At 36.6% G+C, this 18,064-nt stretch overlaps 1 protein-coding gene across 10 annotated transcripts in view; it reads right to left on the bottom strand.

The window, feature by feature from the left end:
- The window catches only part of LOC143244235 (plexin-B-like), a 170,989-nt gene that overhangs the window by 83,528 nt on the left and 69,397 nt on the right, over positions 1 to 18,064 (bottom strand). The window contains exon 1 of one of the 10 annotated variants that reach the window (XM_076488529.1): positions 9,740 to 10,080. The exons of 7 other annotated variants lie outside the window; for them this stretch is intronic. In XM_076488529.1, the coding sequence (XP_076344644.1) occupies positions 9,740 to 9,788 (49 nt within the window). In that variant the 5' untranslated portion in view covers positions 9,789 to 10,080. Of the gene's footprint in view, positions 1 to 9,739; positions 10,081 to 18,064 lie in introns of those variants that run through there. 2 more of the 10 variants (XM_076488530.1, XM_076488527.1) reach the window with 2 other exon arrangements.

The following is an 18,064-nucleotide window of genomic DNA, read 5'->3' as shown; positions in this document are numbered from 1 at the left end:
AAACGTATTATCATATCCCGAATTATTCCTACTTGGTTAAACCATATTTGACAAGTCCTGATGTTAAAAGCCTAGGAGGAGTTAGAAGACAAACAAACCAGATGCGAAAGTTTAAAAGTTAAAGGACAAAGAAACAAATGTTTCTTTAATTATAGCAGGACTGTATTTAAATAAACTTTAGGTTGTTTATTTTTAATGTCACTCTTTGGAAACGGATATGTTCTTTGTTCTCTTAAAGCTTCTACTTGTTCTCTTTGGTACATCTTAATATTCATCTACGACAAGCAAACAAGAAAAATTAATTAGGTACCTCTTCCTCAACTTAAATTAAAAAACATTTACCAAATCCGGTTCTTTACCATCAAAATAAAACAAGATTTAATTAACCTTTGATTAACCCTGAATAACTGCCTAAGAGATTTCGTGAATTCTACATCATGGTTCTCGTGAATCACGCCCTCACCAATCTTTCCTTAAAACAACAGCAGCGTTACTCGTTCAAGAGACGTTAGTAACAACACATATAGTAGTGGACAGTTACGTTTAGAGAATGTAACTTTTACGTAAAAACCAAGAACAGTATTAATTCATTTGATAGATTGAAACCATTAAGTGTTTAATCTCATACTCAAAAGCTCCAAAAAACAATACAGAACACTAAACTAAACAGTTTAACCCTAAAATTACGAACACACACTTTGTTATTGTTTTTCCCATGCTGTTCACTTCCAGACGATACAGACGTTCGTGGCTCCAAACTAGTAATCTTGTTCATTTTTCTGTTTCAGAGTAATGTTCGAATATATGTCAAAATATGCAAATATGATACACACGTACATACATCGACAAATAATAGTTTTGGTGTCGCAATTTAAACGTTAACAACACTTGTAAGAAAACACAATACATTGTTAAAATAACCTTTATATAAATCTAATCCTATCTTGCAGCGTTTCGCTTTCTAACAAATATGGTATCTGACAATAACTTTCATAACGCATCAGAGTTACCACAGCTTAGAGTGAGATTATTTTTTTCTGTAATATAACATAAATAATGGATCCACAGATCGGGACGCTCATGACCAGGCCACATCTGGAACACGGAAGTAATAGATGGTGTATCCTTATACAGAATACTAACCATTAGCGTCATGTCTAAATAATTAAACCAGACAAAATATATTACCATCTTCCAAGGATACATGTTAAACCAAGTACCATTAGTAATAGCTCCCCAAGGAATGATTATATATTTTTCATGGATGGATATTTCAATCCACGGCCACGAGAGTACAAGGTCAATGGAAAAATGACCTATCACGTGGAAATACAACTATATATCTGGAAAGGAGAGAGTAGGTTCTATTAAACAAAAGGAAGCTACCATGGATACCAGATCAATTTTGATGACTTAGTGGTTTCCATGACAACCAATTATAAACATAAGTGGAACAGTATTTCATTCAGTGGTTCTCATACTTATTTTCTGCTCTCATATCATTTGTTGTTTCTTTTGTTTTAGTTTTATGAAGTACCATACGGTATTATTAGAAATGTCATAATGTGCAGCTTACATTCATTTTTTCTTGCACCAACCAACATCAGCACCACGCTCCGTCAGTGGTACACGTACCACCACCAACAACTCCACCTTCCGTATGTTTCAGAATTAACGTGTCTGCATCCGTTAAACATGTCAGTTACGTTTAAACATAACGCTCTGGGTTTGAATATAAATCATTATTTGAAAACAAAATATACGTCTGAATATCTCCCCTTATCAGTGGAAAGCCGATAGACCAATTGTCACCTAACCTAGCTTGTACCCTTAGGAACCTAAGGAAATGACGTACGAAAGCCGACGCTTGGTTCTGCCCTTTTGTGTCACCCGCCCCTCGGGAGACTCCTATGTCTTCTTCGTGCGTTGAACAGGCGAGTTTACTAGTAGTAATACAACACTTGAAATTTCAAGGCCTTTTGTCTCCCTCACCAAGAATATTAATAATAATAGAAAAATAACTGAAGATGTACCAAACTACAATATATAAATAAAAGAGTAATCGGTTCGATTATTATAAACAAGCAAACACACACAATATGGAACTCATAACATGAAGTTTACAAAAACAATTTGAACTGATAATTGAAAACTAAACAACGTTTAAGAACCTGACTGTTAAAAAAAAAAAAGACTTTTCTTTACAACTCAGGCTACAGTCCTCAAGCTCCGTTGAACTGTTATATGTTCACGAACATAATTTTAGTCGATACTTGAAAGTCAACTGTAGTCAGTCGTCTTCTCGCACACGCGCTGGAGATAAAGCTCTCTGACACTGACCCGATAAGTCGGTACACAGAATGAAAGAATACTCGTGGGACTGGAGCCAACATCGGTTCCACAGGAAACGAACTCTTAGTTTCCCTCTGGTGGACATTATTGTGCAGTAAATCTTCGGACTGCCGTTCTTACCCTCCAAACACCCAAGTACCATCGTGTTATCTGATGGAGTAGCGGCCAGGAATGTTTGCAGCAGACATTTCAAAAAGCACAACGTATGTGTACGTATATAAATCTGTTGGTTGGTGCTTTACGAGTTTGTGAATATATATAATGTATGTATGTGCGCGCGCGCGCATGTACACAGACACGAGGGCCGAAATGGCCAAGCGATTAAGGCACTCGACTCGTAATCTGAGGGTTGCGGGTTTGAATCCCCGTGGTACCAAACATGCTCGCCCTTTCAGCCCTGGGAGCGTTATAATTTCCGGTCAATTCCCCTATTTAATGGTAAAAGAGTAGCCCATGATTTGGCGGTGAATGATGATGACTAGTTGCCTTCCCTTTAGTCTCACACTGCTAAATTAGGGATGGCTAGCGCAAATAGCCGTCGTGTAGCTTTCCAAGGTATTCAAAAACAAACACACACATAACACGGGATATTCTTACATTATGTGTTTAACGTTTACAGATTTTGTCTGTCCGAAAGTAAAATACGTTTATTTAAACAGCGACAATAAATTTACGTAACAATTTAATGACATTTTTCCTCCACGCGCAGAAGGTGCACGAGAAAAGTAAACCAGGTTATTGTGAAAAACCTAGATTAACTTCATGCGCGCCCCCGTACAGTGGTACGTCTCTGGATTTACAACGCTAAAATCAGGGGTTCGATTCCCCTGTGGGCTCAGCAGATAGCCCGATGTGGCTTTACTATAAGAAAACACACAAATTCATGCGCATTATTAAAACACATTAAATATCTTACACCTGTGTCTAATCGCGTTTTGATTTGAAACTTTTTGTATGACGTCTACTAGAATCCTACACCGCCAATTTAACCTTATTCATTCTAAAAAAAAAAAAAATTGAATGTAACAAATGTTGTTTTAATACAAGGCTGAGGGAGTTGGGGTGGGGGTGGACTTATAAAAGTGCGGTAGACCCTGAGGTTGGATAGATAACAGTATACGTGGGTGTCATGTCCACATAAGGACCTCCCAAGAAGACTGACAGTCTCAGCAGAAACTAGGAATGTATCAAGTAACACGAGGGTGATAGGTCCGCCACCTAGTGCAGCGTTTGTACGACTAAAACAAAACTTGTAATCTATACGAATCGAATGTGTCGATTTTTTTTTTTCACAGAAATAACAAGAAACACGTAGCATAAGAAAGGCTTCGGCGGTGCTAGATACAGCTTACATAGTGTGGTTAGCTTGTTGTTGTACCTTTTATTTTATTTGCGATGTTAGTCGAGAGTTTCTGCGTTTGCATGTTTGATACAAGTGTGTACCTCGGTCACTTTTCATGCTGACCATTAACCATTAAAAGTTTGAATTTTGTGTAAAGTTCACGTATGCCTTTTTTTTCTGCAGTTACGCTCTAGTATTATACTGAAGAATTTTTTCCAAAAAGGAAGTAAATGTGCGGATGCCTAATATCAATATTTCAAACACAATGTAAACAAGGTAGTAGAGATGACGTTCGTATGGTCCTAATTTAATAGTACAGGCACATAGTGTGTTTTATAAAATTGAAACATGTCTGTTAATAAATACATAAGTGCACAGTGACATTCCGAACACCCTGTATAACCAGGTTCTAAATACAATGAATTTTCAAATGTTTTTGTTTTATCTGTTACTGACTGGTAATTCCTGTTTCACCCTGTTCTTCCGATTTTTAATAGAACATATATTTTGTAAGAAAGCTAACTTCAAGTGGTAATAGTAACGTTTTTATTAATAATATAAAAGTGGACACTGTTTGAAATTAGTTGATACTATTGTTGTGGTTTATCAGTTATGTAATAAGAAAGCAACAGAAGAACAAGTAATCCACACATTTTACTGTAATATTTACAAACATTCCCAACAACTCAATCATTACACAGATATTGTTATAAAAGTAAACACTGTTATGGAGATATTTAAAACACCATTTTGATGAACGAGCCATCCTTATATAGGTAGTACTGTCACCTGCCTGATACCAAGTTATAAATAACGCTTAAGTAGTTTGGTTTGAATTTCGCTAGCCATCCCTTGTTAGACTAAAGGGAAGACAGTCAGCACTACCCACCGTCAAATCTTGGGATATGTTTTTTAACATCGGACAGTAGGAATGAACGACTTATAACGTCCTCAAGGCTGAAAGGGCGAGCATGTTCGTGTAGTGACAAGGATTTGTTAATGTTGCTCCGATTTTGTGGAGGTTACAAATTTCAATAGCTGAAACAGATGGCCTTACATTCCTTGCTATCTATCCTTGGTGTCGCTTGACATGCTGGTAGAAAATTATCTAAACTCGAGCCTTGCGGCAATCTGTACCTGGAAAGACGCATCACTGGAACCATAAAACCCGACTTTCTCAATCGAAGCGTACCATAACCGTCGAGAGCTCTTCACTTCTATAATTAATCATTTCTCTAAATCTTCAGCTAAGCGCACCTAACGGGAACACTTGGAACAAGCCGAGTTTGAAACATGCAGTATGCGATCCTAATGGGCAGTGTTGGCGAGTTGACTTCACGGCTCGATCGTAAGATAACCGCTTCGGGTTTTTTGGGTTTTATTTTTCTCTTTTCTCATATCAACTGGGATAGTTATAAATAACAGTTTACTTCACTGTAAACCCTCTACATTCGAGAGATTAAGCACGCCGATGTGTCTGGGCGCACGTTATAAAACCACGTGGCCTGTAGAGATACGAGATAGGCCCAACCTCTTGAACACACGTGCTGCGTAGAAGTAATAGTACTCCATTTTAGTCTGGTGGAAGAGGAGGTTGCACATGAACCAGTGTATCGGTTGGGGGATCAATACGTAGGAGAATTTAGGAGATTACAAAAACACCGAACTGTTGTTCATATAAACACAAGTTGGGTGCTCAAAACTTTCAAAAAGGTAGAAACAAACTTTTACTGTGTTATCTGTTGAGATAACATAATAAAACAGGCGTTGTTCGTAAAAACTAATGATTATATACATAACTAACTACGTCTATTATTATCTACAGAACTCTGGAATAAAGCGAAAGGTCTCGTCGGCATTGGATATGACAGATATAGTGTAGTTGATACATTTTTTTCTTTCCTTTCGCCCACGGGTTTTTAAACATACTTTCAACAATAAACAGATTTACTAAACGATTTGTTTTTACGGTTTTCATAAGTTTCCACTTGAATAAATACCTAATGACTGTGCTTCCACTCATTGCTTTCTAATGACGATATCCAGTGTTAATGATATTGTTACCTAATGACAGTGTTCCTAGTTTAACGCCAAAACAACTTAACACGGATGTTCTCAACTAGTTTACGTACCTCAGAGCAACTTAACCCAGATGTCCTTTTAAAAGTTTTACACTTAAATTCATGTGTATTTTTAAAACCCTTCTCATCAATTATAACGTTAGTCTATCTTCCACATATCAGAATGGTGTTATCCGGAAGAAAGTAAAAGAAAAAAGTTATACAAGTAAACTTTACTGAAAGAAATGAGGCTTAAGTTATAAATTACACGTGTGCTAACAGGTAATAAATCCACAATAGGTGTTTACTGAGCACCGATATGGTAATAAAGATTACACTCACAATGAACGACAATGTAACATAGACATCACTTGTTATTTAATGGATAATGATTAAAACAATGTACATAAATACATTCGTCACGTCTGTTGTTGCCAACAAGGATATTATTTCTAAGACCTTTAGGATACATTTTACGTATGGTTTACTGGACAACAACAAGTCTAGTTCGTGAGGACAAACAAATTACATCTTGTTTGTGAACACAAATTACAGCATAGAAGAAATATATCAAGAGACATTTTTAGACCACCCAATCTAAATATCGTAGCCTAGTTTTCATATTTAGCAGGTTATACAGCAGTTGTTCATATGGTGGTCATCCTAACAGAAGGTGATACTGACCATTCATCGAGAGCCAAGTTTAATCGAGTAGTTTAACTCCTACGTCTCTCGTCAGTCATTACTCGTTCTAAACAAATATTGACAATCACACTTATTAAAAAAACCCATCTCAAACTGGTCACAAAACTTCCAGTGCATGCTTGAGAACAAACTTTTCGTGGACTAAAACCAACAATTATAATAATGACTCAAAGCTTTGAGTACAAATACTCAAGTTAACGTCGTCTATATAGGTGGTAGGATGAAATTTATGCTCACTAAAAAAATGACCAGTCTCCATCGTTAAAAATTCTCAAAATTATTTTTATTTAAAAGAAACTCACTGCTTAATGTAAAGGAATCGTTTATACTAGTTTTATAGCTCCGTAAACTCAAGTTAGGAAAATTAGTTCCAGAATTTCCCATCAGGATGAACTATCAACACAGAAAATGAAACAATCTTAAATCAAGTCTATTTTCAAAACTTCCGTTAGCTACACAGTTACTACCACAGGGCCCTATTTGCAGATGCTACTGTTACCTATATACATAGACCCTACTTGCATAATTACCACAGTACATCCCTATTTACAAAATATTGTTAGTTAGCTACATAGTTACTACCACAGAGCCCTATTTGCAGACGCTTCTGTTACCTATATACATGGACCCTACTTACAAAATTACTTCCGTTAGCTACATAATTACCACAGTACATTCCTATTTACAAAATACTGTTAGTTAGCTACAATTACCACGATAACAGTTAACTAATTTGGTTTCTACAAATGTTCATTATTTATGAAGTAACAAAACAACCTTCAAAGAATACAAATACACAAAATCTTTTCTTCCCGTTGACAACGATCGACAGATATACTGTTTGTAGAATATATTGGTTCTAATCTCACTAAATAGCAGTGTCTTATTAAAATTTGGAAAGATACAGGTCGGAACTAGCCGATATAAATTGTACGTACGATTTGAAACCCTATTTCTCGCTCTCTCTCGTCTAATTATCGGTTTTTAAGAATTATAGAATTGGTGGTAGAGTCAGGTTCCATAGAATCTCTTCTTCCCTTGTGTACTAGTGGCCTATACCCTATTTATCATCAATAACAGGACCCTAACCACCAGCCCATGCTAGGCCTCCATTTGTTTGTTTGTAGTGATTTTTACCTGGCTCTCATTGTTTGTGTTATTACTGTGTTTACTTACACAAATCAATTGATTGCTACTGACTTCAAGGAGCGTCGATAAATCAGACTCTTTCGTTTAACTCTTACAAAGTAACGTTTCGTGTATTCCATACTACACAAAGTACATAGGAACTGAATGGTTCCTAATATGTGTAAACTATTTTGACAAAATTGTTTTTGTTGTTTTTTTAAATACCTTTTTTATATATACGAAGGTTACAAGACAGTTATAAAATGTATATATGTAGGTAGATTTCATTTTAAAAATCTGAGATTTTATAACACAGGAATGTGCTGTATGGACTCGAACTCAGCTCCCTGTCATGATCCACGACTAATCCGGTTAGATTTAAAGTAAGTGTTAATTTAATTTAGTTCACTGGCTTACCGTCATGACGAGCGGAGTTAGGGCTCTTACATGTTGTCCTATATCATAAAACCTAATATTATTTTTTAAATGTTTTCTTCATTGTTAAGCATAAAGCTTTAAAATGAGCTGTTTGTGCTTGACTCTACAGGAATCGAAACTCGATTTTTAGTTAAGTACTATAACTTACCGCTGAGTCACAGGGAACATCCGTTTCGGTTTTGTTTGTTTTTGACGCCTATATACAACAACGTAAAATAGGCTCGAGAGAAAGATTTTTAACAAAATAAAATATCATATACACGATAGTTTGATGAACAATTCTTGCTTCAAGTAAGGTTACGCATAAACATTATCTATAATAGTTGCTGGATGATTTACCTGTTTTCGTAATCTGAGCGAAAACAATTTAATGAAAAAACTCTGCGATATCTCTTTAAATGCTTCTGGACTTCGAATATAATGAGTCCCAAAATAGTTTTTTAGTTTTTGCTCTCCCTATTCTCACGTTCCTAAATTTATGTTACGCAAACACTGTCCAAGACGACAAAAAATGGTTCAAAACATTTTTTTTTCCACTTTTGTTTATAACACCCCCTTTAATCCAACCTGTTTTTCAAGATGGAATTACTTCAAGAAAATCAATTTTCTAAAGAAAAATATATTTCCTTAATCATTAAAAGTATCTCTGAACGACTTTTTTTTTTTTAGGGGTGGGGTCAAAAGCCATAGAATTATTTGTTGAACAGATTTACCTTTTGAAAATCGTGCCAACTGGAACGCACGTGTACCATAACAAGGTACGTCAAATTCTAAATACCAACCAGGAAAAACAATTTAATTACACAATAGAGTTGGGTTTGTTTCTTTTCTAGTAAAGTAAGCAAAATGTGCTGGAACAGTTTAGAAAATTCGGGAAGAATATGGGATCAACAACAACATAAGGAAAACGACAGAAGTGCACACATGTGGAAGGTTTGTTTCTAAACTTTGCTCAAAGCAACATGGAGGTTATCTGCGTTAACCGTACCTAATTTAGCAGTGCAGGGAAGCCAGCTAGTCGCCACCGCCAACTTTTGGGCTACTCTTTTACCAACGAATTGTGGGATTGATGGAAACGTTATAATGCCCCCACGACTGAAAGGGCGAGTGTTTGGTGTGACGAGGATTCGAACCCGCAACCCTCAGCTTACGAGTCGAGCGTCCTAACTACCTGGTCAGGCCTGGCCCACAAGTTTGGAAGGAAAAGCATAAGTGAAAAAATCCGATTTTGTTTTGTTTTTTAAGGGGTTGGGGAGAATAATACCCTGTAAATACCATTTGAGTGATGTATGAAAGGAAATCTAAAGATAATTGCGTTAAGAAAACAGATCAGTAACAAAGAATTATGTTTATTGAATGTTTTAGCCTTAGAATTCCCTTAAATTGTACTAAACATATAAACTTTTAGAGTACTTTCGCAAAGATTTGCGAAATAATAATAATAATAGAATAAAAAGAATGAGCACGAAATGGGAAGATGAAATTAAATTATACAAACATATAAACCACTTATGTTCCTAAAAGCAACTTATGCCTAACTTGCAGAGTTGCTACAGCCGTACAAGTTTATTAGGCTTAATAAAATTTCAAGACAATGTTTTAATTTATCTTAAAATGTCTACAAATTAGTTGTGTAAACCACGAAAAATTAGTTCAAGAGGAACGCAGAAATAAGGAAAACACTAACATTACCGTAAAGTTATAAAATAATTACCCCGAAAGAGGATCGAAGGCCGCCTGGAAGAGTCGCCCGTTTTAACCATTCGCCACCACACAGTTGTGTTGCCAGTCAGCGAGTCAGTCAGTAGACACTAAAATAACGTTACATAAGGGACGCTTAACGTTCCAATTTCTACTGTCATAACGTCAGTAAAAAGTGCACATATCGTAAATCACGAGAAGAATTATGCTTTTTGTAGGTTACAACCCAGCATTGCATATGAACTTCAAAAATCAAGAAATAAAAATATTTGTTACGCATAACGTTGGGTTTATTTACGCTTGAAACGGAACACTTTCTGGGGACCCTGCCGAAGAACATCCAATAGAACAAGTAATGTATCCATCCCTACATCCTATTTCAATACTCCAAGACATACCTCAATATGCACACCTCAGCTCTTACAAATGGAGAAATATTATTAAAACTTTGGTTGAGGGTGAACCTTGTCACGTGTTGTTCACTGGTTACTTATTTAAAAGTGATAATTTTTATTTATAATCCCAACAATCTCTTTTCATCAATAATCCATTGGTTTTCTTTAATCCTTTCTTTTTAATCAACCATTTTCTCACAAGTGGCTGAAGACAGTGAAAGACGTCAAAGGAGAGTCAGGAGGAAAGACTAATAGTCAGCAATCTGAACAAAAGCTAATTCTGATTAAAGATTTTTATCAATGGCTGTTACTGGATTTATATCCAACACAAAATAATTATCACGATTTTAGTGTAAAAGTAAATAAAATGCAACCATTCCAAATTGTAATGTTTGCCACAAAACACGTACAAAGTGTATACAGATAGGTCTGGGAATTCTAAGCTTAATAAAACAAACATTTCCACCTTTTCAAGCCACGTGCACATGGACTTCGGCACATGGGATTCATCATTTGAGTTCATCTGTTTCCTTCACTTGCAACATTCACGCTCCCCTCCCCCTCTTGTGTTGTCAGGAGTCACACTCGAAATGTCAGCAGAGGTGGTCCTGTTCCAGTAAGAATGGTGCGTTATCAGCCAAGTAGTGTAAATATCTCCCCAGTACTTTCGAAAACTTAACTTATCCAAGAAACAAATACACTTAAGTTTGTTTGTTTGTTTTCGGATGTTTGCACAAAGCCACTCAAGGGATTCTTGGCTAGCTGTGTCTAATTTTGAACTGATAGACCAGAAGAGAGAATGCAGCTACCCAACACTGCCAACTGTACTTTACTTGTCATACCTTGTAAGTGGAATGGAATTTGTCCCCCACTCCTCTTCCCCAACGGGGCACAAACCACGAAACTTCAGAGCTACAGTCCAGTGGGTTAACCAGTGGCTCAACAACATAAAATATACTAAATAAAAGACCTGGCGAAAATTGTTTTATTTTTTAAATTTATGATAATAAACGCAAATTCTCCACTGTTGTATACCCTGGGTATGTATCTACAGCTTTCGAGCGTTCCTTAAACAACACACATCCACAGTGATATTACTGGTGTATGTATATTCTGCTTGACTGAGAAGAACGGAGCTTTCGTCAAAGAGGTACACATAATCATTCCAAACAACACTGTACATTAACAGTTATAACCAAACAACAGACGTTTCTGGACATCAGACAGCTAAACAAAAAACGTGAAGTCTCTAGTACCTATAAAACCTGCTCCGGGTGACGCTTGGCAATTTATTGAATAAACCATTTAGACACCACTGTTTGTTTTTTGCCGTTTTCAAACTAAAGGTTTCACAAAAACGTTGGTAAAAATATTTTCAACCTTAAATAAATAACGAGAAATAAGATTCGAGGAATGCATTTACGATTTTATTAGACAATGTAATTATGCGACAGTTTTTAAATTATAATATTAAAGAAAAAAAAAAAAAACATTGAATATTCTCCTGAAGGTTTTGCCCCGAATCCTCCAAAATCAAGAAAAGCTTTTTGACGGTCAATGAATAAGGCCAACAATGTTACGGTTAAAAGCTGTAGAGTTACCGCGAGCAGCGTCCAACTGGCAAGATGCCAAGCCTTCCACGAGACACTTCTGGTCTCACCACTTTCGCTAACAAAGCCATCTTGGTCCTACCGCGGTTCTTAAAATTAGTGACCCCTTTTACTCTAGTAAACAATCGCTTAGAATGAAGCATGTACAACCTTAGAATTATTGTAGTTGTAAACAAATATGTTGTACATAGAAGCACTTTATCGATTCTGTATAATCACATTGGAAATATTCATTACTCTGATAAATGGTAAACGACGTTGATTAGGCCCAAGAATATATTTTGGTATTTCTTTTAGCATCTGGGCACTCGACTCGCAATCTGAGGGTTGGGGTTCAAATCCCCGTCACAGACATGCTTGCCATTTCATTCGTGGGGGCGTTATGTGCGATCAAACCCACGATTCGTTGGTAAAAGAGTAACTTAAGAGTTGGCGGTGGGTGGCAATGACTAGCTGCCTTCCCTCTAGTCTCACACTGCTAAATTAGAGACGGATAGCGCAAATGGACTTCGTGTAGCTTTGCGCGAAGTTAAAAAAAACAACAAACAAATCTTTTCACATCCAACAAAAGAGAACTTATCCGGATCTTTTTTTGTTTACTTCGTACTCAGAAAATTTAGTCGAACAGTCTGAATTCCGATGGGGCCCGTTCAACACAATGATGTTTTGGAAACCCATTGCATAATCCTATTTAAGATGTAATAATACCCGGGATTGAAATTGAAGTTAAAAGTTTCGAACGAAAGGTAAACAAAAGCGCCGACTAAAGAGTAAATAGCCGCTTTACAGCGAAAGCGATGACGTCAGGAGTCAGCGAATCCTGGGTGGAATTGAATGTGGCAATAAAACCTACAAGGCCTATATCAAGATATTAAAGTTCGTACCAGAAATACATAAATGAAAGATGTTGTTCGACTCGTCCACACAATTGCTAATGCCTATAATGATACACTTTCTGCATTTTCTCTCTCGTATACGCAGAGTTGATTATACATTGACGTGATCAGTGTCTTCTTTCTCCTGTGTTGGGATTATTTATTGACGCGCTCTCAGCACGAATGCTGACGTGAAGTGTTCCTATAGCATTAAGAAGCCAACAATTAGGAATCTGTGCACGAAAGACAAAGAAACGAAACGAAAAGGAACTGTCGAATTCTTTAAAATATAGCCCGTAATTTACCCACCACCATACTGGTATTAAAGGACGTACTTACGCGACCCTAATGTCACCAATACGAACAACCCTGTCTATACTGAATAACCACTGCCGCCGCCCTTCCCGACACTTTAAACCCGTTTCCGTTGTGAATAATTACTACACCCTCTCAGTAGCAAGCATTTCGTAACCACAACTGTACTAGTTTTACAATAATCATACTATATTGAAACTCTTGTGAGACTTGAAAAACTTATTACGCGATGTACAACCCACAAATTCGCGAAATGTTTATCCTGTTTGCACGAAGATTTGTAATAGGGGTCGTGATTTTCCCATTTCGCTTCCTGTTAGAGAGAACATTTTTCTCCATTCTCAGGGTGCATATATGACGTCATGACTCGTCACACGCAGGTCTAAAACACCGGCGCCAGGGGGAATCGGCTAGTAATTATAAATTTTGTATCCCTTTCTTTCTCAAATTGCTGATGCACCAATTGGTCTTCTTTAGCTAAATAAACTTCGCTATCAGCAAAAAAACGTAAATTCCAAACTAGGAGAGAAAGTTTATTTTCATTGTTTTACAGACGTATTTCTACAGTTCACCAGCGCTTTGTTTTTAGTTTATTTCATTCTTCAAGTTGCACGATTTAACCAATTGTAACCAAGTATTCCAAGTAGCCAGGAAAAACTGAAAAGTATTTGGCAAAATATTAACAATTTTGATATATACACACACACACCTATTGTATATCAGTTATACGATTCATTTATTGGCCATATTGTCAGAATATACACAACGGTAAATCTTCATAAAATAAATAAATCGTCATTAATTGCACGTTTCATTGAAGAAATACAAACTATATGTCAGATTCACGATGAGAAGACCATTTTAAAGGCTTTTCAATATGATCCCTGGGGTTAAAAATAGCGGGCTTACTAAGTACGCTCCAATTCTTTATATCACATGGTAGTGTCTAATTATAGAAACAAAAATCTGAGATTATACAGCGGACCCTTACTTCATCAGATGTCAGTCCCCTACCACTTTAGTTTAAACTGTTCTATTCTTTCTTGTTACATATATAAACGAATAATCCTGCATGTAATTTTGTTTTTTAAAGTGCATTTTTTGGAGGGGGTTTCACCCTCTATGTTGAACTCCCCTTAACGACGCTTTTAGGCCCAGCATGGCTAGGTCGTTAAGGCATTCAATTCGTAATCTGAGGGTCGCGGGTTCGAATCCCCGTTACAAACACGCTCGCCCTTTCAGTCGTGGGGGTGTTATAATGTGATGGCCAATTCCACTATTTGTTGGTAAAAGAGTAGCCCAAGAGTTGGCGGTGAATGTTGATGAGTAGCTGCCGTCCCCCCATTCTTACACTGATAAATTAGGGACGGATAGAGAAAAGATAGTCCTAGAGTAGATTTGCGCGAAATTCAAACCAAACCAGACAAACCGACGTTTAAGTGTTTTATGTTTCTCCTCTCCATCTTTATTCTTATCACGGTAAGTATTGTTAAAGGACACACAAACTACTTTTTGCTTTGTCTTTTTCTGAGGTAATGGTAGTTAAGTACCCCAAACATGTTTATATTGTCAAAAAAGCCCTTTCCCCTAGTGGCACAGCTGTGTGTTTACGAACTTACAACGTCAGAAATATAGTTGGTATAGATTGTCTTTTTTTAAATTCTATCATCATGTGCCACATTTATTTATTTATTTTTTATTGGATCACCGTCGTAACATGTTCTCTCAGCACGTGCACAACGAAACCAACTGAGAAAGAAAAAGAACAAATACTTAAACCTGGCGGTTGTCCACTTCTTTTACTACAGTCAAACCATAGAAAGAGACGTCTCCGATCGACGACACAAATCAAAACACAATAGAAAGACACACACCACTCAGTTAACCGGTTACAGTGCGTTCAGATGCCTGACGCCTCTGACGTCACGCGCTCTCACCTTAAGGAAACAGACAATCATTCAAAGTTACCAAATTAAGTTAATTATACATTTTGAAATTAATCAGTTCCAACTTCTGAATAAAATTTAACAGAATAGAAAAAGTCCGTTAAATGTCCGTGAACATTCCCACTCTCACCGTTACCAACCATCTTTAATTTACTACTTGAAACTTCCAAGCATACATTTCGTTCTTTTGTTCCCAAGTTGCATTTATTTTTCGCGCTTGTAGTTGCGAGAGTTACTTCGTATTCCATGAAACACACACACGCTACGTATCTCAAGACGGCTGGGTATGGGTGTTAAAACTTGTTAAAATAAAGTAGAGAACAAGATTTCGACCTTCTTAGGTCGTCTTCAGGTTAATAGTTTTAACACCCATACCAGCCGTCTTCAGATACAGTTTTACTTCAAGTGGGTCTCTCGTCATCACGAACACACTTACTATGCCTTGTCTACATTACGGATTTGGCAGAACTAATGAAAAATCGAACTAATAATGACAGTTTTTGATAATTTGTTTGGGTGTAAATAAATCTTGTAAAACAAGAGGTGTTGTCGACTGGTTTGATTTAGTTTGAATTTCCCGCAAAACTACACAAGGACTATTTGCAATGCTAGATTAGGGAATTTTAGCGCAAGACTAGAGAGAGGGAAGGCAACTAGTCATCACCACCCACCGTCAACTCTTTTACCAACGACTAGCGAGATTTATTGTAACATTATAACACCCACACGGCTGAAAGAGCGAACATGTTTGGTGTGACAGGAATTCGAACCTGCGACCCTCAGGTTACGAGTCAAGAGCTCTAACCACCGGTGTTATAAATACTCAATGTTGCACATACAGAACTTTTCAATATACCCCCCTCTCTCTCTCTCTCTCTCTCTCTCTCACACACACACACACACAGTTTTCCGCCCAACTTACCTTTACATTTTATTTTACTTTCTCGGTCTCACATTAAATACAAGTTAACAGTTCCATGCACTTCTCTCTCTAAGACAGGACAGACTATCGACTCCCACAATTAATATTTTGAACGTGTACAATTTTTGTATGCATAAAGTTGTGAATGAACAGTTTTCCGTCTTTTACAATGGATGTGGTAAACATTATACTAAAGGTAGTTGGTTATAGTCGACCGAGCCTTTCGTCGATTCATTCTACAGTTTGTACAGCACTTTCAAATTTCCAGACGGTTTCATGATCTTCATTAAATATTTGTTACCAACAAGAAGGATTCAAATTATTTGAAATTTTCTCACCTCGAAAAAACTTGTATAATACAATAGAAAGTATTTTGATAAGATCGCATTACACAGGTGGCTAAACTAACGATCTGTTGGAAAGAATAGTGTGCTGAATTCCATATGATACGTAATTAAAAAGTGGTAGCTAAAAATTCTTAAAGTAACATCTGTTGCTAAGCACGTTTACTGCTGAGTGTGTCTGTTTGGAGATATAGCCGGAGATCTGTGAAATAATATTACACAAAAAAATCTGTTTATTCCGAAGCATTAGACAATAGAAGCAGTCGGCATTTCATCAGATAGCTAGTTTTAATTTTAAAAAAACCAACAAAAACTGAAAACAATCCACAGACAGATGTTTATGTTCTCGTTGAGAGTGTAACAATACAAACACACACAAGATATATAAAACTAGTAATCAAAATTAGCAAGCTGACCATCAGACTTTAAACCGCAGATCATATGAAAACCTGTTTCTTAGCATGCTCCATTGCTTCTCAACTAATGGAATTCGGTTCCAATGGAGCTAAAAAAAGAACGACAGATGTCTAATAGACAGATGGTAACATGAATCAAAATTAGATTAGCAAGTAATTTAAAAAAAAAGTACCTTTCTCACGTTGATTACGTACTGATCTCAGGGAAAACAGACAACAGAAGGTATGAAAGTAGCTTTTAGAGATAGATAAAAAGAGAGATTACATTACTCCTGGTCACGTCTAAAAGTAACACTGTTATTATGTCTGTCACATGAATAGATTTTGTTTGCTTGTTTTACAATTTTTGCTCAAAGCTGCGCATGATCGTCCAATGTTCTGACTGACTGCAAACGAAAACAGTCATCCAGTCAATAATGCTTTTCACCAGTTCTTGGTCTACTCTCACCGATAGTCAGATTTGACAGTAACTCTCGTGACACATGTGCGATTTTGCTACAACTACAACGGGTCACATCCTGACAGTGGTTTGGTGGACTTATCTAAACGAAACAGGTTTCCCGAAAACAAAATTTATACATAATAGTACAAGCAGGGATAAAAGAAGACAACTAAATAAAAGGCAGAGTAATAACAAGTGATAATAAATTATCAAAACAGTTAATTATTGAGATCCGTACAAATCTCACAAACTTGATATACCAAGATGTGACTAACATAATAAACATTATCATCTCATCTGTGGTAACTTAACTAATCAAAATCAGGGAAATCTGAATAGTACTAACCTAATGTCATATGCAAGTGTTAGATGAAAGAAAGTTAAAAAGGCCGAGACAACCTAAACAATCAACAACTAAAAAGATGACACACCAAAGGTTATGGTTCCCCAATAGGTTTTTGTTTCAATTTTTACTTGAAATATGGATTTTAAGATGCCATAAAAATTGCAAAATGGTGTAAATTATTGGATACAACGTATTAATTAGAAATACTGAGGGACACTATGCTAGTTTCTGATTTTATTTGTTTGTTTGAATTTCACGAAAAGCTATACGAGAGCTACCTGTACCAGCTCTCCCTAATTTTTCAGTGTAAGATTAAAGGGAAGACAGCTAGTCATCACCACCCACCACAAACTCTTGGGCTACCCTTTAACCAACGAATAATGGGATTGACTGTCACATTATAATGTCCCCACGGCTGAAAAGGCGAGCACGTTAGGTAGGACGAGGATTCAAAATTGCAACTTGCAGATTGCGAATCGAGTGCCCTAACCACCTGGCCAACAAACATGGAAGGGAGACTTTTTATCCCCACACAACCGTGCAGAAAATTATGCAGGGGTTGTTGGAAGAGATAAAAATGTTGCAAGTCAAATCACCAAAGAATTAGCTATACATACACATGTGTAACAAAAACAAATTGTCCATATAATAGAAGGGTATTCCTTGAAACGTTGTATCGATAATAGTGCATACACACACTAATATCTGTAGTTAACTTCTTAATGGT

This window comes from Tachypleus tridentatus, chromosome 2, assembly GCF_004210375.1.
Source record: "Tachypleus tridentatus isolate NWPU-2018 chromosome 2, ASM421037v1, whole genome shotgun sequence".
Lineage (NCBI taxonomy): Eukaryota > Metazoa > Arthropoda > Merostomata > Xiphosura > Limulidae > Tachypleus > Tachypleus tridentatus.
This window is presented reverse-complemented; position numbering and strand designations above follow the sequence as displayed.